This window comes from Pristiophorus japonicus, chromosome 5, assembly GCF_044704955.1.
Source record: "Pristiophorus japonicus isolate sPriJap1 chromosome 5, sPriJap1.hap1, whole genome shotgun sequence".
In the NCBI taxonomy this organism is placed as follows: domain Eukaryota; kingdom Metazoa; phylum Chordata; class Chondrichthyes; family Pristiophoridae; genus Pristiophorus; species Pristiophorus japonicus.
This window is the reverse complement of record NC_091981.1, coordinates 37,209,717-37,235,294: the sequence shown is the minus strand read 5'-3', so window position 1 is coordinate 37,235,294 and position 25,578 is coordinate 37,209,717. Positions and strand designations below refer to the sequence as shown.

Sequence of the window (25,578 nt, the reverse complement as noted above, 5' to 3'; positions counted from 1 at the left end):
CTAGGACACTGCCCTAAGGAATGCCTGCAGCGATGTCCTGGGCTGTGATGATTGAGCTCCAACAACCATAACCATCTTCCTTTGTGCTGGGTCTGACTCCAGCCAGTGGCGACTATTCCCCCTGAATCCCATGGACTTCAATTTTACTAGAGCTCCTTGATGCCACACTTGGTCAAATGCTGTTTTGATATCAGGGGCAGTCACTCTCACCTTCTCTGGAATCCAGCTCTTTTGTCCATGTTTGAACCAAGGCTACAATGAGGTCGGGAGCCAAGTGGTCCTGACAGAACCCAAACCATGGTGTGCTGCACTCTTCACAACATTGCACAGCAGTGAGACTTGGACCTACAGGAGGATCAAGGCACAGAGTACAGAGCCTCTTCAGACGATTGCGAGGTGGAGGAGGACAAGGGGGAAGAGGAGGCGGAAGGTGATGCGGACAATGTTCCACTAGCGATGCATATTGCATATGTGGGATACCTAGGATGTCCTCATTATTGCGAGGTTCACTTGGGTTCCACCAGTGCAAATGCAAAAGCCACTTCCCCGCCCCCCCCCCCCCCGCCGCAATGCCATTAACACTAAGCAGTCCGATAAACAACCAAGCCTCCCTTTCACATTGCTCGCTGTCAATTCATGTTTTCCCATTCATCATCACACTACTGAAAAGGCCACTTGCAAACCAGCAACTAAGAATGAGCAAGATGTGAAAGTGGTGTATATTTATGTGGCTCAAATAGAAAAGTGAAACTTATCAATCTAACAATGTGTGATGCACCCATGCGCATACCCTAGTGCTATGACAAAGCTTTACTCTTCCTTTTCCTAGCACTTCTACATGGTGCAATCCCTGTGGCAGCGGTCATGACAGGCTGCTCAGATCCCTGCTCTGACTGCTGAGATGCTCTTTGCCGACGTCCTCTGAGTTTCGGAGTCTGTGAGGGCCCAACCAAAGACTGCCCCACCTGTACCTATGCAGGGGCAGATTCAGCCAATGGGGCACGAGGCAGCATGTCAGATACTGGCTAAAGAGGGGAAGCAATGGGTTAGAAGTGAAAGCGCTTTGAGCCGAGTTGCCACTTCCATGTCCCCTTTCACCATCACCCCTCTCATGGCTCATCTGCACTTCCCTGCCAGCAATGTGCTGGAGAACACTTTGCTGCAGATCAGTGGGGTGGTGAAAGGCCAAGGCCAGAGTATCATTCATCTTATTTAAGATGGCATTCAGAGTGTGCAAACCATGGTTGAAGGCCTGCATGCACCGTGTGATTGTCACATTTGATGCTCCATGCAGTTGGTCACTCTTTCCATGGAAGAAGACATAGAAACATAGAAATTTACAGTGCAGGAGGCCATTTCGGCCCATCGTGTCCACGCTGGCCGACAAAGAGCTGCACGGCCCTTGGTCAGCAGCCCTAAAGGTTACATATAAACCTATGAACAATGACGAAAAGGCAAAGAGCACCCAGCCCAACCAGTCCGTCTCACACAACTGCGACACCCCTTATACTGAAACATTCTACATTCCACCCCAACATCATCGCAAAGGTGTGCAACGTCATGCCGCTCATGCTGGAGACGGAATCCTCTAATCTCTCTGCAATGCTGCACATTCTCTGCTCAGTAAGTATCCTGTTCGTCGATGGCCCTCGAGGTACAGCACCTGCATCTAGTTGAGCAAAGTTTGGAGGGTCCTGCGTCTTCTGACGCGGATTCGCCACTGCTGTCCCCGTCACCATCATCTGTTCTTGCTCACTTGTGAAGTGCAAGTCACCATGTGAAAACCTAACTATCTCTCGAATTTGTCCCACTGAAGTGCGAGTATGTGAGCTGGTGCATGGTCTGCATAGGTCCTGAGGGTGCACCCTCAGAAGGAATGAGCTTCTCTGAGGAGTCGTCATTGTTGTGGGTGACCAGGACCTACTCCTGCTTGATGTGTGATGGCCCTGTTGGAGATAAAAAAACATTAATGAGTACTGTGTAGGTAAAAACACTTGAAGTTATCATTTTGCACATGATCATATATCAGTGGCTATTGACATCAAGTCAACATGACTGAGTGTTGTATGTCATGTGGTTGGCTGATATTTGATTCTGTCACCAGGTAGCTGGCAAGCCCCCATCTCCGATGCCCAGGCACACCAAGACTCCGTTGATCTCCAGCGCCTCCTCCTCTGCAGATGTCAATTGAGAGATGGCTGGAGGGTCACCTCTGGTTCACTGCCTCTCCCTGGAGTTTTCTGCTCTCTTCCCCTGCAAGGAAAGAAGAGACCTTATAAGTAAGAGCAATGGTATGTGTTCACATTTGTTGAGGGTGACTATGAGGCATAAGGATGAGTGTAACTGTTAGTGGTGGATGGATAGATGGGGGTGTGAGTAAGTGTATAGACAGAGGGCAACAGGTAAACCTGCAAGGTAAGTTGATGTGAGGAGTGATGTTCTGGAGTACGCTTGAGAAGGCAGAGTGAGGGGTTAGGGTGATACACACATCAGGATGTCGGTGAATATAGCACTGTACTCACCTTTCTTGCCCTACTTAGGACATTAAACCGCTTTCTGCATTGAATCGAAGAGTGTTACACTCACATGAAATGGACAGTGAGGAGAAATATTACCACAAGCTGCTGCTGTACATGTTTCCATTTCTAAAATGTACACACCTAACAATGCAGCTCCTGGCACCATGCTCCTGCTGCTCACCTCCTCGGCAACCTCCAATCATCCCTGCTTTGTGTCACCTTCTTCCTCCAGTCAGTATTTCCCTCCAAGCCTTTACAGCTTCCAACAGCACATCCAGGGAGGCAGCGTTGAAGCGGGGTGCAACCTTTACCCATCTTGACTCCATACCAGCAGATCTGTGGCTCTCCATCCCAACTCCAAACTTCTTCAACTTACATGTTTGGACCATCCCTTTAAATACTAGAATTGAAAATCGCATCATGCGAGTCGTTATCACGCCCGCTGATGCTAATTGATGAAACGTTATAAAATGTTGGTCCAGTTTCAACTGGAGTACTGTGTCCAATTCAGGATGTGAAGGCCTTAGAGAGGGTGCAGGAAAGATTTATGAGAATGACTCCAGGAATGAGGGACTTCAGGTATGTGGATAGCCTAGAGAAGCTGCGGTTGTTCTCCTTGGAGCAGAGAAGGTTGAGAGGAGATTTGATAGAGGTGTTCAAAATCATGAGGGGTCTAGACAGAGTAGATAGAGAAACTGTTCCCATTAGCAGAAGGGTTGAGAACCAGAGAACACACATTTAAGGTGATTGGCAAAAAATCCAAAGGCGACATGAGGAGAAACTTTTTTACGCAGCAAGTGATTAGAATCAAAGATGCATTGCCTGAGAGGGGGGGTGGAAGCAGATTCAATCATGGCTTTCAAAAAGGAATTGAATAAGTACCTGAAAGAAAACAATTGCAGGGCTGCAGGGAAAGGACGGGGAGTGGGACTAGCTGAATGCTCTTGCGGAGAGCTGGCACAGGCTCAACAGGCCAAATGGCCTCATTCTGTGCTGTAACCATTCTATGATTCTAATTGGACGGGAAACCTGGAAGTATAATGATAATGAGATGGCTGTTAAAAAGCCACTTCCAGACGTGCTGCATTTACTTCTGTGTTTCCCATGGGTTATCAGCACCAACACCCTCAACATTGCTTTAAAATACAGCCCATAGAGTCTGTCCCTATTTTGGTATTACTATTATAAATTGCTATGTCCGAATTTATAATGGAAACTGCCTATATAAACTTGTCACACTGTAATTACACCCTCCCACCAGTTACATGAGAAGTTCATATGAATTCCTATTTGCACATTTGTAATAGGAAAAGTTGACGGAAGTGCATATAGACGTAATATTTTAAATATATCATATAGATAGTTCTCTCACCTCGAAGGAACGTTGAATTTCAGGGACATTATTAAAAGAAATGACAACTGGAGTGATGTCTAAGGCGCTGAACTCCAGGGCAGCTGTCGTGATCACTGACGTTTCCTGAGATGGACCGTTCGTAATAAATAACGCTACTTTCTTGACAAGAGCACCATCACGAACACGCTTGAAAATATTTCTCGCAACAAATCTCATCGCCGCGCCAATATTACGCCTGCTGGTTGACCTCTCGTAAACTAGATTTTGTAGTCCTTCTATAAGTTTCTGCTTTCTCCTGAAGTCTGAGAATCGGATGAATGTATTTGTCGTGGAACTGTAGGTAAGAATCGCCACTCGGGCTCCCTTCGGGCAGGTACTTTCGGTGATTTTAAGATCCTGCACAAAATTAATGACCATCCTCTTCATTCTATTAAATATGGTTTGTGTGATATCCGCAGACATATCCAAAGCAATCGCCAGCTCGATGGGGTATACAGGACACTCTGTTCCTCCTGAAACAAGAGGTCGTTCGTTCAAACAATTAGTGAATGAATACAAGGATAGAAAAAGACTTGCATTTATATAGCACCTTTTATGACTTCTAGACTTCCCAAAGTGCATTACAGCCAATAAATGTATTAATCCACATAGTGTAATATAGGAAACACAGCAGCCAATTTGCACATAACAAGCTTCCACAAACAGCAATGTGATAATGACCAGATAATCTGTTTTAATCTAGTGATGCCAGGTGATAAAATTTTAGCCAGGAAAACTCTTCTTTGAAATAGTACCATGGGATATTTTACATCCAGCTGTGAGGGAAGACAGGATTTAACATCTCAGCTGAAAGTCAGCACCTCTGACAATGCAGCATTGGGAGTGTCAGCCTGGATTATGTGCTCAAGTCTCTGAAATGAGACTTGAACACACAACCTTCAACTCAGAGATGAGAGTGCTATCACTGAGCCAAAGCTGACACCTATGAATTAATGATAAATGATAAATGAATTAAATGAAGGAAGAACACTGACCTGATGAACAGCAGGCTAGAGGGAGAAAAGGGGAAAAGCTATAATTATTTCCTTTGAATATAAGCACCACAGTTTAGCAATTATGCATCACTACAGGAGTGAACTTTAGTAACATAAAGGCATCTCACATTCTTTGCTTTTATCAGAAGGATTGCCTCACCTTATCTGGTACAGTGCCATGTAGTATAGCTCACAAAGCAACAGTTACGTTAGGCAAGTGAAGAAATGGACCCACGTGGTAAGATTTCCTGTGTGTGTTATGTGTAATGGAATGGTCTAAACGATCTTTCCTCCATAGATTTGGAATCCAACTGGGTTTTTCTCAGCACCAAAAAACCATCAAACACAAATTAAATATGGAGAATACTGGGAGATGGGTCATCTGGGAGTTTGGTTATCTGGGGAGATTGGACATCTGGAGAGATTGGTCATCTGGAGAGATTGGTCATCTGGAGAGATCAGTCAATGAGAGACCGGTCATCTGGGGACATCAGTCATCTGGGGACATCGGTCCTCTGAGAAGATTGGCCCTCTGAGACATAGGTCTTTTGGGAGTTTGGTCACCTGGGAGATTCATCACATGCCCACCTCAATGTTTAACAATCTTACAAACTCCAATGTCTTTATTATCCTGTAGATATCCCATAGATATAAAGTCACATCTGATTATAGTGTACAGCTTAGAACTTATTAAAACTAACAATTTTGTCTTAAAAAAAGTTATGACTCAATGAAGAATTAAACTACTTACGGCAATTATCTCGAACATATGACACAAGTTCACATGGCTGTAATAGAAAAATGGAGAATTCACGATCTGGTAACTAGAGTTAAATTCTGGGTTGGTATGAAATTGCACTTGACCATGTGCTCAAAATAACTTACTTTCATAGGTGTGATCCCTGGTGGCCCTTTGAGGCCCTGGAATGACAAGAAAATGAAAAGCTCCTTAGCAGTTTTGCCTATTATGTTTGTACACAGGCAATGTTGGGATTAAGGAGTATTCTCGTGCCCCCAGTGGGGAAGCCTCGCTCAAAGTAAGCATGGTGGAGAGTAAGGGCTCTCAATTATTATTACGGTAAATGTTTCAGTAACAACCCACTCAGCACAAGGCTGATGACTACAGTGTTCTTTTCAATCTCATGCAAAATAGGATTGAAAATGTAAGATTGTCAGATGGCAGAGAGAACTCTACTTTTTAATATTTACCCCTCTCCACGCTGCCGAACTGTCATTTTAGTTCCATGTCATAAGTCATTCTCAGCTGAAAGGCCAAGCAAGCAGCTCATTCTTAGGCCTCTATCAATATTACGCTGTAACTTGCACTTCGAGGTGGTTGAGAGCAGAACAGGTTGTTCCACCATCTAATGTTCCCTTCCTCTTGGGGAAATTCCTGCCCTCCATTCCCATTCAGGACATCACATTGTAGGATATCACAGGTTTGAGATCCTGGCTTTCTACCACACATCACAGTGCAATGGAATATCAACAAGCTACACTATTGGTCAACTACAAAGTTCTTCTCACTTCGCTTATCCTTACTCTGTTTCACATCAGATGATGCAGTCAAATCGCACTGCCTTCCAACAACTCCAATCTGGGGGAAGTTTATTTGTACTGGAATGAGTATTTTCCTCTCACCAGAAGGTTTAAGCATGATTTCACATCTGCTTGGAATAAGATTCAGATCATCTTACTGGTCTTTAAGTTGGTGATGGACCTTGATAAAATAAATTTCTCCATTAACGATTTCTAACTCTCAAAGAAGAGCTGGTTCTGTTGGCATTATGTTAACTCTCTGACACTGAAATTGTGTGAACATCATTGCTGCCTGTTCAGTATGTGGTGATGGCTTAAAATCTATTTTATCAGCACAATCTTTCACAAATTTATTCAGCAAGCCTTCCATATAGATATATTCCTATGAATTCAAGCAATTGAAAATATTTAATAAATGAGCTGACGGACGATCATCGTCACTGTAGTAATCCAATGAAGATCAGTCCTCCCTTTTCTCTCCGATTAATTAGATGAAGAAATATTTTCTCCTTGGCCTTTTAGATGTGCTTGCAGTTATGACAAGCTTATCTTTCATCATTTCAATGTTGCTGAACATAAGAACATAAGAATTAGGAACAGGAGTAGGCCATCTAGCCCCTCGAGCCGCTCCGCCACTCAACAAGATCATGGCTGATCTGGCCGTGGACTCAGCTCCACTTACCCGCCTGCTCCCCATAACCCTCAATTCCCTTATTGGTTAAAAATCTATCTATCTGTGATTTGAATACATTCAATGAGCTAGCCTCAACTGCTTCTCTGGGCAGAGAATTCCACAGATTCACAACCCTCTGGGAGAAGAAATTCCTTCTCAACTCGGTTTTAAATTGGCTCCCCCGTATTTTGAGGCTGTGTCCCCTAATTCTAATCTCCCCAACCAGTAGAAACAACCTCTCTGCCTCGATCTTGTCTATTCCTTTCATTATTTTAAATGTTTCTATAAGATCACCCCTCATCCTTCTGAACTCCAACGAGTAAAGACCCAGTCTACTCAATCTATCATCATAAGATAACCCCCTCATCTCCGGAATCAGCCTAGTGAATTGTCTCTGTACCCCCTCCAAAGATAGTATATCCTTCTTTAAGTAAGGTGACCAAAACTGCACGCAGTGCTCCAGGTGCGGCCTCACCAATACCCTGTACAGTTGCAGCAGGACCTCCCTGCTTTTGTACTCCATCCCTCTCGCAATGAAGGCCAACATTCCATTCGCCTTCCTGATTACCTGCAAACTAACTTTTGGGATTCATGCACAAGGACGCCAGGTCTCTCTGCACTGCAGCATGTTGTAATTTCTCCCCATTCAAATAATATTCCCTTTTACTGTTTTTTTTTTTTCCCCCCAAGGTGGATGACCTCACATTTTCCGACATTGTATTCCATCTGCCAAACCTTAGCCCATTCGATTAACCTATCTAAATCTCTTTGCAGCCTCTCTGTGTCCTCTACACAACCCGCTTTCCCACTAATCTGTGTGTCATCTGCAAATTTTGTTGGACTACACTCTGTCCCCTCTTCCAGGTCATCTATGTATATTGTAAACAGTTGTGGTCCCAGCAGCAATCCCTGTGGCACACCACTAACCACCGATTTCCAACCCGAAAAGGACCCATTTATCCCGACTCTCTGCTTTCTGTTCGCAAGCCAATTCTCGATCCATGCTAATGCATTTCCTCTGACTCGGCGTACCTTTATCTTCTGAAATAACCTTTTGTGTGGCACCTTATCGAATGTCTTTTGGAAGTCTAAATACACCACATCCATCGGTACACCTCTCGTTATATCCTCAAAAAATTCCAGTAAATTAGTTAAACATGATTTCCCCTTCATGAATCCATGTTGCGTCTGCTTGATTGCACTATTCCTATCTAGATGTCCCACTATTTCTTCCTTAATGATAGCTTCAAGCATTTTCCCCACCACAGATGTTAAACTAACTGGCCTATAGTTACCTGCCTTTTGTCTGCCCCCTTTTTTAAACAGAGGCATTACATTAGCTGCTTTCCAATCCGATGGTATCTCTCCAGAGTCCAGAGAATTTTGGTAGATTATAACGAATGCATCTGCTATAACTTCTGCCATCTCTTTTAATACCCTGGGATGCATTTCATCAGGACCAGGGGACTTGTCTACCTTGAGATCCATTAGCCTGTCCAGCACTACCCCCTTAGTGATAGTGATTGTCTCAACGTCCTCCCTTCCCACATTCCCGTGACCAGCAATTTTTGGCATGGTTTTTGTGTCTTCCACTGTGAAGACCGAAGCAAAATAATTGTTTAAGGTCTCAGCCATTTCCAATTATTAAATCCCCCTTCTCATCTTCTAAGGGACCAACATTTACTTTAGTCACTCTTTTCCGTTTTATATATCGGTAAAAGCTTTTACTATCTGTTTTTATGTTTTGCGCAAGTTTACTTTCGTAATCTATCTTTCCTTTCTTTATTGCTTTCTTAGTCATTCTTTGCTGTCGTTTAAAATTTTCCCAATCTTCTAGTTTCCCACTAACCTTGGCCACCTTATACACTTTGGATTTTAATTTGATACTCTCCTTTATTTCCTTGGTTATCCCTTTTCTTACCTCCCTTCTTTTTCACTGGAATATCTTTTTGTTGAGCACTATGAAAGAGCTCCTTAAAGTCCTCCACTGTTCCTCAATTGTGCCACCGTTTAGTCTGTGTTTCCAGTCTACTTTAGTCAACTCTGCTCTCATCCCACTGTAGTCCCCTTTGTTTAAGCATAGTACGCTCGTTTGAGACACTACTTCCTCACCCTCAATCTGTATTACAAATTCAACCATACTGTGATCACTCATTCCAAGAGGATCTTTTGCTAGGAGTTCGTTTATTATTCCTGTCTCATTACACAGGACCAGATCTAAGGTAGCTTGCTCCCTTGTAGGTTCTGTAACATACTGTTCTAAGAAATAAGGTTGTGTTCAGCTTGATAAGCTTGGTAACCGTACAGGGAAAATCCTCAAGACCATCCATTCTAGCAAGGAAAATATAGATGGTGACCTGAATTATCCAGACTGTGATCTTACCATGGTTAAGTTAAAAGGTTATCATCCCAGACTAAAATTCTTATTGGTCAGAAAACTCTCCCATGATATTTTTCGCGGTGAGTCAGATGTCACATATTTTATAAAAGAGATTTTTGTTAGATAAGGTTATTAAGGGATATGGAACCTCGGCGGGTAAATGGAGTTCAGGTTAAATGGAATGGTAGAACAAGCTCAAAGAGCTAAAAGTTCCTATGTTCCTTTCCTTGTTACATTTGCTATTCTGCAGAGTGTCTGCTCTCCCATCTGACACACCTGATTGTAACATACAGTATTGACAGGTCTCACCAGCACTGTGTTTTATAAATTGGCTTCAAGTACAAACTTCCCTTGCTGCAGCACATGTTTCACTGGCTTGTGGGAACAGCAAAGGATTACAGTATGCTGAGGAGCAATAATGAAAAAATAAAATAAATCAACTTTAGCAGACTCAGATTATTTTAAACAGGCAAAGGTGTTGTGTTTCATGTACAAAGAACCTTCTCACACTTGTATCGTTAAGCAGCTTTGCTGGGGAAGCTATTTTGTTTAAACATTTTTCTTTTTTTTTAAATCCTTTTCCCAATCCCTAATATTATTAGACTTGCAAATGGAATATAAATGACAATATGGCACAAGCAATCACTGGAGATAATTCAGCAACAAGGCTTTCAGTTTTCTATGTCCCAAGTAACTGGGCACCTTACCCTTGCTCCTGGACGTCCCGCTTCTCCTGGGTCTCCCGGGTCACCAGAATAGCCAGAATCCCCCTCAAACAGAAAGATCAAACTTTATTCATTTGAAACCGTAAAGTACTTTCACTTTCTTTAAAATATCCCTGCTCGATTCTAAATCCATTATATAATTAAATTCATGTTTTAATGAGGCACCTTTAATAGTAGTTCTACTTATTATAACCATCTTTGAGATCTCCAGTGGAGTTGCTCACAATCTGTGTGAGGTCTGGAGTACTGTTACCATGTTTGGCTGCTTAAACATCTAGTCAGTCCCTTTAAGGCCACAGTCCTGAATTTGCAAAATCCAGGTGATGCCGCTTAGAAGCTGCTGAGGTCAGTCAGAGAGCAATTGCAAATTGTTTGCATATTTCAGACTCCGAGTCAGTCACTGCATTTATTTTGCTGTTCCTCTGTAACAAGGCGTGACACTTTGAGATGGGTGGAATATGATGGGTACACGTTAGATGCAAGACTTTTATACATAAACGTACCTTCCATGACATTGCACATGGTTAGTCAGCGGTTCTGCTGTTGCTGGGGGAGGGTGGTTTCTGGGGTGCAAAAGTGCGGGAGGGGAACATATACTTTGCATATTAAGGGTAGTACCTGAAGTAATGAACACATTGCATGCTGGACATAACAGCTTACAGATATTAGTGCATCTCCTGTGCCATCGTTCACATGTTCTCTGGAGACTGGAGCACGTTTGTGTGATTTATCTGCTAACCAAGCCTGTTCCTTTAAGGACACTGCTCTAAATAGGCAAATGCAGGTCATTGTTGCTACTTCTAAGCTACTAACATCAGCTAGAAGCTGGTTGTAAGAGCTGGTAAACTCCAGGCTCCAGTTCAATGAGAAACTTTCACTAAATATTGGGCCAGACTTAGCTCTGAATGGCGAATGACAAACGCGCCATTCGTTAGACCTGCACTTGCCCATAAACTTTCTATGGGGTATTACATGCCAAGTTTCTCTCAGTGGGACATCCAAATGATGCAACATCCTCTACAGGGCATCTGGGACCTGTGAGAACAGGTAAGCAACTGTGTAACTCCTTGACCAATCAGATTGAAAAATCGTTAATGAGCAGTGCAGAGTCTGATCCAGGAAGTATAAGTTAGATTAGTGAATTCAATGTCAAATCAAGTACAGAAAGGGGAATAAAGAGAGAGGGAAAGAAAGATTGGATAAAGAACGAGAGATAAAAGAGACAGAAAAAATTTTATTTAAAATTTCCAACAATAATTAAAACCTGAAGGAATGAGACACAATACGTCTAAAAGTTAATGTCCAGTACCAGAGATCGTTTGGCAGTAACTAAGACTTACAGTGCAGTTAAAATGGAAACGTCACAACTTTTTTTGGCAAGTTTAGTCTGTATTTATGACAGGAAGTTCACATTTTTCAATAGATTTTAATGGCAAGCCAGATGGCGAGATGCTGTTTTCACACAGCTTGCAGAAGTTTGTCAGCAACTTCTGGGTTTTCGTGTTTAACTGTGCATGTGCTGTCCAATTTGCGTATAATTAACAGTGGCGCTGTTTGCTTCACTATTATGTTCACATCAAAATGTGAGCCATTGTGTCTTTCTTTGCATTCATTGGTATCATCCAATCATTTTTTTAAGCAATAGAAATAACAAATTCTCATCCTTGCATTCAAATTTCTCCAATGCCTTGTCCCATGCTATCTTTGAAACCTCCTCCCACCTGCCGAGATCTCTGCGCTCCAATTCTGGCCTCTTGTGCAACCTCATTTTCCATCACTCCACCATTGGTGGCCGTGCTTTCAGCTACCCCAGCTCTGGAATTCCCTCCCTAAACCTCTCTGCCTCTCTACCTCTCTCTCCTCCTTTTAGATGCTCCCTAAAACCTATCTCTTTGACCTATCCTAATATCTCCTTCTGTAGTTGTGTGTCAAATTTTGTATGAAAATGCTCCTGTACAGCACCTTGGGACGTTTACATTTTATAAATGCAAGTTGTTGTTGAAAGTAGGAATTTAGTACTAAAAAAACTTCAATTTAGGACATTAATTAATATGCCATTAAATTAAGAATACACTGTACTATTCTGCTGCTAAGGCCACATAGCAAGCTGCAAAGCCTCAAGTCAAAAGAGTTTAATTGTTTATTGGGAAAGAAAGCAGGAAATGGCTGAATTACTGGATAGTTACTTTGTATCGGTCTTCACAGGGTGTGGATAAAGTGCCAGAGATACAAGAAAAACTAAAATAAATCAAGGGAGGAACTAACTAGATTAAATATAAGTAACAAAATGGAGAAACTAATAAGATTAAAGATGGACAATGTTTTAGGACCCGATTGTTTCCACCCCAGGGTATTACGAGAAGAGGTAATTGTTAATGTAGTAATCTTCCAAAACTCATTTGATTCAAGTATTGTCCCCTTGGATTGGAAAACTGTCAATACCACTCCATTATTTAAGAAGGGTAAGAGAGATAAACTAGCAAGTTATAGGTCTAGTAGTATAACGTCAGTTGTGGAGAAGTTATTACAATCTGTTATTCATCACCATCATAGGCAGTCCCTCGGAATCAAGGAAGACTTGCTTCCACTCAAAAAATGAGTCCTTAGGTGGCTGAACAGTCCAATATGAGAACCACAGTCCCTGTCACAGGTGGGACAGATAGTCGTTGAGGGAAAGGGTGAGTGGGATAGGTTTACCACATACTCTTTCCGCTGCCTGCGCTTGGTTTCTGCATGCTCTCGCCGATGAGACTTGAGGTGCTCAGCGCCCTCCCAGATGCACTTCCTCCACTTAGGGCGGTCTTGGCCAGTGACTCCCAGGTGTCAGTGGGGATGTTGCACTTTATCAGGGAGGATTTGAGGGTGTCCTTGTAACATTTCCTCTGCCCACCTTTGGCTTGTTTGCCGTGAAGGATTTCCGAGTAGAGCATTTGCTTTGGGAGTCTCGTGTCTGACATGCGAACAATGTGGCCTGCCCAGCGGAGCTGATCAAGTCTGGTCAGTGCTTCGATGCTGGGGATGTTGGCCTGGTCGAGGACGTTAATGTTGGTGCGTCTGTCCTCCCAGGGGATTTGCAGGATCTTGCGGAGACATCGTTGGTGGTATTTCTCCAACGACTTGAGGTGTCTACTGTACAGGAGGGCGGGTATTTCTACAGCCCTGTAGACCATGAGCTTGGTGGCAGATTTGAGGGCTTGGTCTTCAAACACTCTTTTCCTCAGATGGCCAAAGGCTGCACTGGTGCACTGGAGGCGGTGTTGAATCTCGTCGTCAATGTCTGCTCTTGTTGATAAGAGGCTCCCGAGGTATGGAAAATAGTCTACGTTGTCCAGGGACAGAGTGACTGTGCATTTGGACACATATGAACTGTTCAGAGACAGCCAGCATGGATTTGTAAAGGGTAAGTCATGTCTAACAAAATTAGTTGCATTTTTTGAGGAGGAAATTAACATGGTAGATAAGGAAGTGTCGATGGACGTTATTTATATGGACTTCCAGAAGGCATTCAACAAATTTCCACATAAGAGACTGTTAACTAAAATAAGAGTGCATGGGATGGGAGGCAACATATTGGCTTGGATAGGAAATTGTTTAGAAGATGGACGACAGAGTAGGGATAATGGGTATGTACTCAAATTGGCAGGATGTGTTAATCGTGTCTCCCAGGGATCTGTACTGGGGCCACAACATTTCATTATATTTATAAATGAGTTGGGTGAAGGAATAGGAAACCATATATCTAAGTTTGTTGATGACAACAAGTCAGGTGGCACAGTAAATAGTATAGATGGGAGCAAAAGGACATTGATAAATTAAGTGAGTGAGCAAAACTGTGGCAGATGGAGTTCAATGTGAGAAAATGTGTGGTCATCCACTTTGGACCCAAGAATGATAGATCAGAGTATTTTCTAAATGGTGAGAAGCTAGGAACCATGGATGAGCAGAGAGATTTAGGGGTCTAAATAGCAAAGTTATTAAAAGTTAATGGACAGGTACACAAAATAATTAAAAAGGCTAATGGACTGTTAGCCTTTATCTCTAGAGGGCTGGAATACAAAGGGATGGAAGTTATGTTGCAGCTATACAGCGCTCTGATTAGACCCCATCTGGAGTACTGCGTTCCGTTCTGGGCACTGCATCTCAGGAAGAATATATTGGCCTTGGAAGAGGTGTAGCACAGATTGACCAGAATGAAACTGGAGCTAAAAGAGTTAAATTATGAGGACAGGTTGCATAGACTAGGCTTGTATTCCCTTGAGTATAGAGGATTAAGGGGTGATCTATTTGAGGTCTTTAAGATGGTTAAAGGAGGTAGATAGAGAGAAACCTTTTCCTCTGGTGGGAGAGTCCAGAACAAGGGGGCATAATCTTAAAATTAGAGTTTAGCCTTTCAGGGGTGATATCAGGAGCACTTCTTCACACAAAGGGCAGTGGAAATCTGAACTCTCTTCCTGCAAAAAGCTGTTGAAGCTAGGTCAGTTGAAAAATTCAAAACTGATGTTGATAAATTTTTGTTAGGCAAGGATATTAAGGGTTTCGGAACCAACGTGGGCAGATGAAATTAAGATACAGATCAGCCATGATCTAACTGAATGGCAGAATAGGCTTGAAGAGTTGAGCAAGAACATAGGAATTTTGGAACTGGAGTAGGCCATTTAGCCACTTGAGCCTGTTCCACTATTCAATGAGATCATGGCTGATCTGTGACTTAACTCCATATACCCACCTTTGCACCATATCCCTTAATACCTGTGGTCAACAAAAAATCAATCTCAGATTTAAAATTATCAATTGCCATTTGAGGCAGAGAATTCCAAACTTCTACGACCCTTTGTGTAGAAGTGTTGCCTCATATCACTCCTGAAAGGCCTAGCTCTAATTATTAGACTACGCCCCCTAGTCCTAGACTTCCCAACCAGCAGAAATAGATTCTATCTACCCTATCAGTTCACTTAATATTCTGAAAACTTCAATCAAATCACCCCTTGACCTTCTAAATTCCAGGAATTCAATCCTAGTTTGTGTAATCTTTCCTCGTAATTTAATCCTTGGAATCCAGATATCATTCTGGTAAATCTACACTACATTCTCTCCAAGGCCAATATCCTTCCTAAATGGCCTACCCTTGTTCCTATGAACCTTCCTATGTTCCAAACTGTGCTGATTAAAAAATGCTTGTACAATTTAGTGCTCCATGACAAAAGCACCCAACATTAAATGACTGGCTTTCTTTCTTGTTACAGATACACAGCAATCATTAAAATAAAGTATGGTCTTTCATGCATGGTATAAGATCATAATAAATAGGAGCAGGAGTAGGTCATTTGGCCACTCGAGCCTGCTCCACCATTTAATAAAATCATAGCTGATCTGATCTTGGGCTCAGCTCCACTTCCCTGCCCGCTCCCCATAACGATTCACTCCATTATCGTTCAAAAATCTGTCTATCTCACCTTAAATATATTCAATGACGCAGCTTCCACAGCTCTCTGGGGCAGAGAATTCCAAAGATTCACGACCCTCAGAGAAATAAATTCCTCCTCAACTCAGTTCTAAATGGGCGACCCCTTATTCTTAAACTATGTCTCCTAGTTCTAGATTACCCCACGAGTGGAAACATCCTCACTGCATCTACCTTGTCGAGTCCCCTCACTATCTTATATGTTTCAATAAGATCAGCTCTCATTCGTCTGAACTCCAATGAGTATAGGTCCAACCTGCTCAACCTTTCTTCATAAGTAAACCCTTCATCTCAGCAATCAACTGAGTGAACCTTCTCTGAACGGCCTCCAATGCAAGTATATCCCTCCTTAAATAAGGAGACCAAAACAGTACGCAATACTCTAGGTGTGGCCTCATCAATACCCTGTACAGTTGTAACAGGACTTCTCTGCTTTTATACTCCATCCACCTTGCAATAAAGGCCAATATTCCATTTGTTTTCCTGATTACTTGCTGTACCTGCATACTAACTTTGTGTTTCATGCACAAGTACCCCCAGATCCCTCTGTACTGCAGCATTTTGTACTCTCTCTCCATTTAAATAATCATTTGATTTTTTATTTTTCATGCCAAAGTGGATAACCTCACACTTTTCCATATTATACTCCATCTGCCAAATGTTTGCCCACTCACTTAGCCTATCTATATCCCTTTGTAGATTCTTTGTGTCCTCCTCACAACTTGCTTTCCTAACCATCTTTGTATCATCAACAAACTTGGCTACATTACACTCGGTCCCTTCATCCAAGTCATTAATATAGATTGTAAATAGTTGAGGGCCCAGCACCGATCCCTGTGGCACCCCACTAGATACCATTTGCCAACCGGAAAATGACCCATTTATCCTGATTCTATGCTTTCTGTTAGTTAGCCAATCCTCTATCCATGCTAATATATTACCCCGAACCCAGTAGGCTCTTATCTTGTGCAGTAACCTTTTATGTGGAACCTTATCGAATGCCTTCTGGAAATCCAAATACACGACATCTACTGGTTCTCCCTTATCCACCCTGCTCGTTCCATCCTCAAAGAACTCCAGTAAATTTGTCGAACATGAATTCCCTTTCATACAACCATGCTGAGTCTGCTTGACTGCATTATGATTTTCTAAATGTCCTGCTACTGCTTCCTTAATAATGGACTCCAGCGTTTTCCCAATGGCAGATGTTAGGCTAACTGGTCTATAGTTTCCTGCTTTCTGTCTCCCTCCTTTTTTAAATAGGGGCGTTACATTTGCAGTTTTCCAATTCGCTCCATACTCCAGGGAATTTTGGTAGATTGCAACCAAAGCATCCACTATCTCTGCAGCCACTTCTTTTTAAGACCCTAGGACGCAGGCCATCAAGTCCAGGGGACGTCCCATTATTTTACCGAGTACTTTTTCTTTAATGATAGTTTTAAGTTCCCCCTCCCTATAGCCCTTTGCTATCTATTATTGGGATGTTTTTAGTGTCTTCTACCGTGAAGACCGATACAAAATATTTGTTCAAAGTTTCTGCTATTTCCCTGTTCCCCATTATTAATTCCCCAGTCTCATTCTCTAAGGGACCGACGTTTACTTTAGCTACCCTCTTCCTTTTTATATATATGTAGAAGTTCTTACTATCTGTTTTTATATTTCTTGCTACTGTTCAAGGAAACCACCCCAGATACATTCTATGAACTCTTCCTCAAGACTACCTTGGCCAATTTGATTTTTCCAATCAATAGGAAGATTAAAATCGCCCATGATTATTGCTGTACCTTTCTTACAAGCCTCCATTATTTCTTGATTTATGCTCTGTCCGACAGTGTAGCTACTGTTAGGGACCTATAGACTACACCCACCAGTGACTTCCTCCCCTTATTATTTCTTATCTCCACCCAAACTGATTCTACATCTTGATCTTCTGAACCAATATCACTTCTCACTACTGCACTGATCTCCTCCTTTATTAACAGAGCTACCCCATCTCCTTTTCCTTTCTGTCTATCCTTCCGAATTGTCAAATACCTTTGAATATTCAGTTCCCAGTCTTGGTCACCTTGCAACTACGTCTCTGTAATGCCATCAATTCATCTATCTTGTTATGAACGCTGTGTGTATTCAGATAAAGAGCATTACATTTTAGTGATATATCAGGAGTGTGAGGGGAAAAACAAATGTTAGATGCAATGTAATGTGGATTTCTTGTGGCATTACTCATGCTAAGCTGGATTATATTAGTTGGTATTGCATTATTTCTAGGAAATTCTGTCTCCGTTGTAATTGAGAATATATGAATGTGCTAAGGGAGAGCTATATCACTTTATGAGCACAGCAGTGGAACAGATAGCTTTACAAACAGCAAGTACAGACATGCTCGCCATTGATCTACACAATCAGAAGGGAAGGATCCTGAACTGATATTTGGAGTGAAAATGAAACAGGCAAAAGGACTGGCCAAGATCAACATCGACAACATGCGCCTTTCTGGAAAGAAGGAGCAGCAAAGCCCAATTCAGTAATTCAAGCTGCAACCACATACTTCAAAGTGAGTCAAGCTCATAACACAGGAACATGTCTCTCTTGAGAAAATTATTTGCAAGGTCTTACAGCATTTTGCAAACATTGCTATGAATGAGATATGTATTTCATGCAGAACTGCGCCATTATTATGGGCTTCTTGTATTATAAATGTTACTTTTATGTTTACAATTTCAGCTCGGAGAGAAATCCAAACAATCCCACCTAATTTTGGGAGTGATTTAATTGGTTCAGCTTTTCCCTTTTAAATCGGTAGCTATTGCTTGTTTTTTTTTGATCATCATAATTGGTGGCTCTCATTCCTGCTTGCCGATTGACGCCGAACCGTTATGCCAACTGCCAACACCGTTATTTGGGACTGCAACTCTGTTCAACTCTTCTTATTGGCCAATCAGGATGACACTGGGTTGCTCCAGGTATCAGAAATCAAAATTAAATTAATCTAATAAAAATACCCCCTTATTAAAGGGACACAAATAATAAACTTCGAATTATAAATAAAAGCAAAGGAAGTTAGCAAATTAAATCAGAATGGCCCAGATTTTGTTATACTGGCAATGGTAAGGCTCTCTGCACTCGCCATTACTACTGGGTAAAACTGACAACATCTTGCATCTGCACATGCACAGTTAAACGCGGAAATCCACAAGATGGTGTTAGAGATGCCCTGCTCCTCCACAGGGTGCGCTGTTGCATATCTGCGCCAATGGAATCTGCATTGATTAATGCATGAACATAAATGAATTACCCATTATTATCGCACTAAAGAATAAAAATCTTAAGTCTTGTTCAATCAGGAGTAACTGAGTTTTTAACGATGTAGTAAATTATAAATACAGCTGAACAATCTCGCTGTCCCTGAAAAGTTAGTTTGACAAGTGTGGAGTCGAAAATTATTGTTGCACATTTTGTTAAAAAATGTTTTTTTTTAATTTTTAAGTTTCTGTGTTTTTCTATTTGTTTCTCTCTTAATCCCATGTGTAATTTCCCAATCTTTATTTCACTTTCTGCACAATGATTTATATGTAATTTATATTTGCTGTATTTTTGCTTTGCCTTCTGTGAGGATTCTTCAAACTGACTGGCTGATCAGCGTGCCTGTTTATACATGCCACAGATCCCCTGTAGAGGGTGCCAAATTCAAATTGACATCAGAAGGAGGAAATGTGCGCTCAAGAGCCTGCTAAAACTTTGCCGGTAGCTTTTATTGAGGTATGCGCGTTCCTTTTCCACTGACCACAAAATCTGGGTCACTATTGTCACCTGCCTCAACAATGCACTCCAGTCCCTCCTGTGCCCACACCAAGCGTACTGGCAAATGCAACTCCGTTCGAGATTTAGAGTCCCCTTGTAACCAAGGATTGCTGTGGTAATGATGCTTTCAAATGTTGTCAAACAAAGAGGAATTACTAAAACCTTTTCTTTTTGTCAGAAGGACGGGCTTGCCTTTACAAATCTAATTGGGGGTGATGGGGCAGTTATAAAAGGTTCGAAACGTGAGGTGAACACAATAAATATCATACCCTGCGCCCTCGTGTTCCTTTTGGTCCTGTCCCACCAGGGTTGCCGCTGATACCGTCCTCTCCCTGAAAGTTCAGAACACAAAGTACACAAATAACTGGTTTAGGTCTTTAGTACAGATCTAAAAAGAAACATTGCACCTCTTTTTACAAATGCAACCAGTACCTGCAGACCAGGATAACCAGGAAACCCTTGTACTCCCTTGAATCAGAAGAAAACAGAATAAATTAGACTCATTGCTCAGTTGTTGGCATTGTTTTCATCCCAGCATTGATGTTACATAAAGTGACAGTGTATTAGAAAGAAAGCAATTATACTGCAGCTTTTCACTTTCCTCTCACTTCCCACACAATTAATTACTCTGAAATGCAGTGGGGTAGATGTTGACTTTATGCAACAGTGTAAAACGGGTAAAAAGCAAGTCAGCCGTTGAAGGCAATGAAAATAAAAATCAAGAGCTGCCGATTAGCAATCACCCATTTTACACTCTCACACAAAGTCAAAATTACACCAGTGACTATTTTAATGCAGTCATTTTGCACAAAGCAAGATTCCACATACAGTAACGGACACTTTTTAAGAGGGTACTGGCTGAAGGACAAATGTTGGTCAGGACAGCGGGAAAAATCCCTGCTCTTCAAACAGGGATGAGAGATTTTTAGCACTCACTCGAATTGCTGGAACGGGCAGACTGAGCTACATTCTGTGTGTTAGCTGAAGGTCAACTCTTCTAGTAACATAGCACTCTCTCATTACTGCACTGGAGTGCCGCCCTAGATCATGTGCTCAAGCCCAGAGACGGGACTCCAACCACAACCATCTGGCTTGGAGGTGAGGGTTCTAGCAACTGAACCAAGCTGACGGCACTTGCCTTGTAATCCAACTGAAATAAAGAGAAGTAGCTCAGTAATCTCTTGTTACTCCATTTTATAATTTCTGGTTAGAGGCAGCCATTTTGTGTAGTACTTTCCCTGTGCAATCATTCATCATGGGTGGATAATTCTACCCATGATCCATTAAGAATTCCCCCTTTAAAAGGTGGAAAATACCTCAAAAGTTACACACACTTGAACGATGTTTTTAGTATTAAAAAAAGAAAGACTTGCATTTCTATCGTGCTTTTCACGAACTCAGGATGTCCCAACAAAATACTTCTGAAGTCACTCTTGTAATGTAGAAAAAGCAGCAGCCAATTTGCACACAGCAAAGTCCCACAAACAGCAATAAGATAATGACCAGAGAATCTGTTTGTGATGTTTGATCAGGACACCAAGGATAACTCCTCTGGACTTCTTCCAATAGTGCCATGGAATCTTTTACATCCATCTGAGATGGCAGATGGTGCCTCGATTTAACGTCTCATCTAAAAGACGCCACCTCCGACAGTACTGCACTGGGATTGTCAGTCTAGATTATGTGCTCAAGTCTCTGGAGTGGGACTTGAATCCACTACCTTCTGACTCAGAAGCAACTGCTACCACTGAGCCATGGCTGACAGATATATAGAGGTGGCACTGTGCTTTGGAACACCATAGACCAGAAGCACATAGATTCAATTGCCCACTCTGCTGTGTTCTCAGTATTAATTACATTATTTGTAGCAGGTGCTGAATAAAAGATCAGGCATCTTCTATTGAGGGGGAAAGAGGGAAGACCAATGGTCACCTCCTTACTGGGACACTCTTGGTCTCCTCCAAGCTGCTGGTTGGGGCAGCATTGGTGGAGGTCTGGGAGCAAGATACCAATCAGCCACAGCTGGGTCACACTCCCGGGAAGACCAGTGGGATAAAATAATAATAATTCAGGGAAATTATCCATCTGGTTTGCGACATCAGTTGAGGACAAGTCTGAGGTGACCCTACTCCTTCCCCAATAGTCGAATTGCCTAATTCCTTTTGTTCTTCATGTTAATTTGAAGCTTAATATTACAGAAATATTACGAATAAGTGTACTCTACAGCATTATGCAAGTTACACAAACGTACATTAAAGGCCTAGATTGAAACAAGTTACTTTTAACAGTGCACATACATTATGTTGTGTATGGAAAAAGAGTCAGACTGAACACTGTGAGCTCAAAGTAAAGTGTGACCTTAGTCTTTTATTGCAGGTCTCCAGAGGGCCTCTCCAACATGTGAAGCCTCCTTAAATACCTGTGCTCCCAAGAGATTATGGGATTCCTTGGGACTCCAGGGGATGAGCCCTCTGGTGGTTGTACAGAGTAAATACAAGTTTACATATATAACACTCCCCCACCAAAGTCAACGGGGTAATTATTTACAATGTGAGTCAATCTGCGGCCCTTCTTGCCCTTGTTGATTGTCTCGGTGTGAAAGCTGGTGTTGTTGAATCATTTGTTGGGCTCTCGTGGTGCTGCAGTCCAGCTGGCCTTGCTGGGCTGCCTGGTGTGTTGGGCCCTGCTGGGCTGCTGTGGATGATGGGTTCTGCTTCATGGTCAAACGTGGTGCCAGTTGCCACTGGTGTGTATGTTGGGGGATCAAAAGAGGTGGATTGCTCAGGATAGTCCATGAATCTGAGTTTGATTTGGTCCAAGTGTTTCTGGTGAATGAGTCCATTTGAAAGTTTGACCCAAAACTCTCTGCTCCCCTCTTTGGCCACGACAGTGCCAGGAAGCCACTTGGGACCTTGTCCATAATTTAATACAAATACATGATCATTGATTTCAATCTCGTTTGACACATTTGCACTATCATTGTATACACTTTGTTGAAGCCGCCTGCTCTCTACCTGTTCATGTAGATCAGGGTGAACTAACGAGAGCATTGTCTTAAGTGCTCTTTTCATGAGCAGTTCAGCAGGTGGGATCCCAGTGAGTGAGTGGGGTCTCGTGCTGTAGATAAGCAGGATTTGGGATCGGCGAGTCTGCAGTGAGCCTTCTGTTACCCGCTGCAAGCCTTGCTTGATGGTTTGCACTGCTCTCTCTGCCTGACCATTGGACGCTGGTTTAAACGGGGCAGATGTGACATGTTTGATCCCGTGGCGGGTCATGAATTCTTTGAACTTAGCACTGGTAAAACATGGCCCGTTGTCGCTCAGCAGGACATCGGGTAGGCCGTGTGTGGCAAACATGGCCCGCAGGCTTTCAGTAGTGGCAGCAGACGTGCTAATTGACATTATCTCACATTCAATCCACTTGGAGCATGCGTCTACAACCACAAGTAACATTTTACCTAAGAACGGGCCTGCATAGTCGACGTGTACCCTAGACCACGGTTTGGAGGGCCAAGACCATAAACTTAGCAGCGCCTCTCTGGGTAAATTGCTTAACTGCGAGCATGTATTACATCTAAGTCCGCATAGATATCCGGCCACCACACGTGGGATCTGGCTATCGCTTTCATCATTACGATGCCTGGGTGGGTACTGTGGAAGTCATTGATGAAGGTGTCTCTGCCCTTCTTGGGGACCACTACTCAATTGCCCCACAGAAGGCAGTCAGCCTGTATAGACATTTCATCTTTGTGCCGCTGGAACGGCTTTATCTCTTCCTGCATTTCCACTGGGACACTGGACCAGCTCCCGTGAAGCACACACCTTTTGACTAAAGATATTGGGGTCAAGTTTTGGGCCGCAGCTAGAACGGCGCAGCCCTGTGAGCCACGCCTGATTTCCGTGCTCAAAACCGCGCCTAAAAGTTACCTCAGTATTCTCCCCGCTGCTGCAACGTTCCAGGCCCTTGGCGCAGTGCAGCACAAGCTGTGGGGGGCGGAGCCAGGTCCCGGCACTGAAAACAGTGCCGGGACCTCTGCACATGCGCGCTAGACTGTGCGCGCATGTGCAGTAGCTCCAGGCCACCGAGGCTGCATGGGAGGGGCCTGAAGCAAGCCGCCCCTAGCCCTGGCCGAATGGGCTCACTGGGGCGGCGAAGATCGCACTTGGGCCTCCCTTCTTTTCATCTTCAGATCCTGCTCCAGCTCCCACCACCCCCGTACCCCATTCAGGTCCGCTGCCTGCCGCTCCCTTCCCCCCCCCCCCCCCCCGCTACCCCGTTCAGCTCCTGCTCTGGCTCTCTCCCACCGCCCCCTTTAGGTCCGGTCCGCTCCCCACCCCCCCCCCTCCCTCTCCTCTCTCTCCCCCTCCTCCTCTCCTTTCACCCCCCTCCCTCTCCTCTCTCTCCCCCCTCCCTCTCCTCCTCCTCCCTCTCCTCTCCCTCCCCTCCCATCCCCCATCTCGCCTCCCTCGCTTCTCCCTCCTTCCACCCTCGCCTCTCCCTCCTTCCACCCTCTCCCTCCACCTCCCACCCTCACCTCTCCCTCCTCCCACCCTCGCCTCTCCCTCCCCCTCCTCCCACCCTCGCCTCCCACCCTCGCCTCTCCCCCTCTCCTCCCACCACCTTCCTCCCCCCACTCTTCGCTGTCAGAAACAAAGAGAATCACTGACAGAGACACAGAGAGAGAGAGAGACACTGGGGGGGCTGTCCCAACAGGCTGTTGGAGGGCTCCCGGTGCTGCAGGCGGTAAGTAGAAACTTAATTTTTTATTTATTGATTTTTTTATTATTTTTTTTATTTTTTATTTTTTGATCGATTTATTGGTTGATTTATTGGTTTATTTATCATTTATTATTGATGATGGCTCTTTATTTATAAAAGTGATGTGTTTCATGTTTGTAAATCCCCCTCCGACTATCTTTCGTTCCCTACGCCGGACACGCCCCCTTTTGAAAAAGAAAATCTGTTCAAAAATGAAACTGTTCTAACTCACTAGAACTGGAGCAAACTAAATGCCGAGAATTGCATTGTCTAAGATACACCATTCTAAACTAGTTGTTCCTAAAAAAAATAGGAGCAACTCAGGCCAAAACTTGACCCCAATAAGGGGTCCTGGCTTGTCCAGGTTTTGATCTGCCGGGCAGTGATGGGTGATTGGTCACTCTCAAATGCTTCCATAATCATGGCTAGATCTGCGGGCTGCGCCATTTCCACTCCCATGGTGGGCAATGACAGCCTACTGAGAGCATCAGTGCAGCCTGTGGCAGATGGCGTAGTTGTATGCGGACAACGCATCGGCCCATCTCTGGATGCAGGCCGATGCGTTGGTATTTATCCTTTTACTCTCGGAAAACAGGGATACAAGTGGCTTGTCAGTTTCCAATTTGAATTTTAGCCCAAACAGGTATTGATGCATTTTCTTTACCCCATAGACACACACTAACGCTTCTTTCTCAATCATGCTATAGGCTCTCTCAGCCTTAGACAGATTCCTGGATGCATAAGCAACCAGTTGCAGTTTCCCAAAATCATTAGCTTGTTGCAATACACACCTGACGCCATATGACGACGCATCACATGCTAGTACCAAACGCTTACATGGATCATACAACACAAGCAATTTGTTTGAGCATAACAATTTTCTCGCTTTTACAAAGGCATTTTCTTAGCTTTTGCCCCAAACCCATTCGTCCCCTTTTTGTAGTAAGACATGCAGTGGTTCGAACAGTGTGCTGAGACCCGGTAAGAAGTTACCAAAGTGGTTCAAGAATCCGAGAAACGACCATAGCTCCATACTGTTCTGTGGCCTTGGTGCGTTCTCGATTGCCTTTGTCTTCGCATTGGTGGGCCTGATGCCATCTGCCGCAATCCTCCTTCCCAAGAACTCCACTTCAGACACCTCACTTCGAGCGTTTTAACCTGAGTCCCACGCAGTTGAGTCGACTAAGAACCTCCTCCAGGTTCTTCAGGTGCTCAACTTGAGAACTGGAGTCAAGACTGGTCTTGAGGCCTTGTTGCACCACAACCTTTCGAAAGTCTTTTTGCCCATGATGGACTGGCTCGCGCCAGTGTCCAGTTCCACTGACACCGGGAGT

General features: G+C 43.4%; 1 protein-coding gene across 1 annotated transcript in view; it reads right to left on the bottom strand.

Moving 5' to 3' along the window:
- LOC139264063 (collagen alpha-6(VI) chain-like) overlaps positions 1-25,578 on the bottom strand; it is a 151,635-nt gene that overhangs the window by 17,883 nt on the left and 108,174 nt on the right. Inside the window, exons 28-34 of the mRNA XM_070880161.1 lie at positions 19,919-19,954; positions 19,756-19,818; positions 10,207-10,269; positions 5,793-5,828; positions 5,659-5,695; positions 4,908-4,922; positions 3,892-4,385 (exon numbers count right to left, since the gene is read on the bottom strand). Coding sequence (XP_070736262.1) covers positions 3,892-4,385; positions 4,908-4,922; positions 5,659-5,695; positions 5,793-5,828; positions 10,207-10,269; positions 19,756-19,818; positions 19,919-19,954 — 744 coding nt within the window. The remainder of the gene's footprint in view (positions 1-3,891; positions 4,386-4,907; positions 4,923-5,658; positions 5,696-5,792; positions 5,829-10,206; positions 10,270-19,755; positions 19,819-19,918; positions 19,955-25,578) is intronic.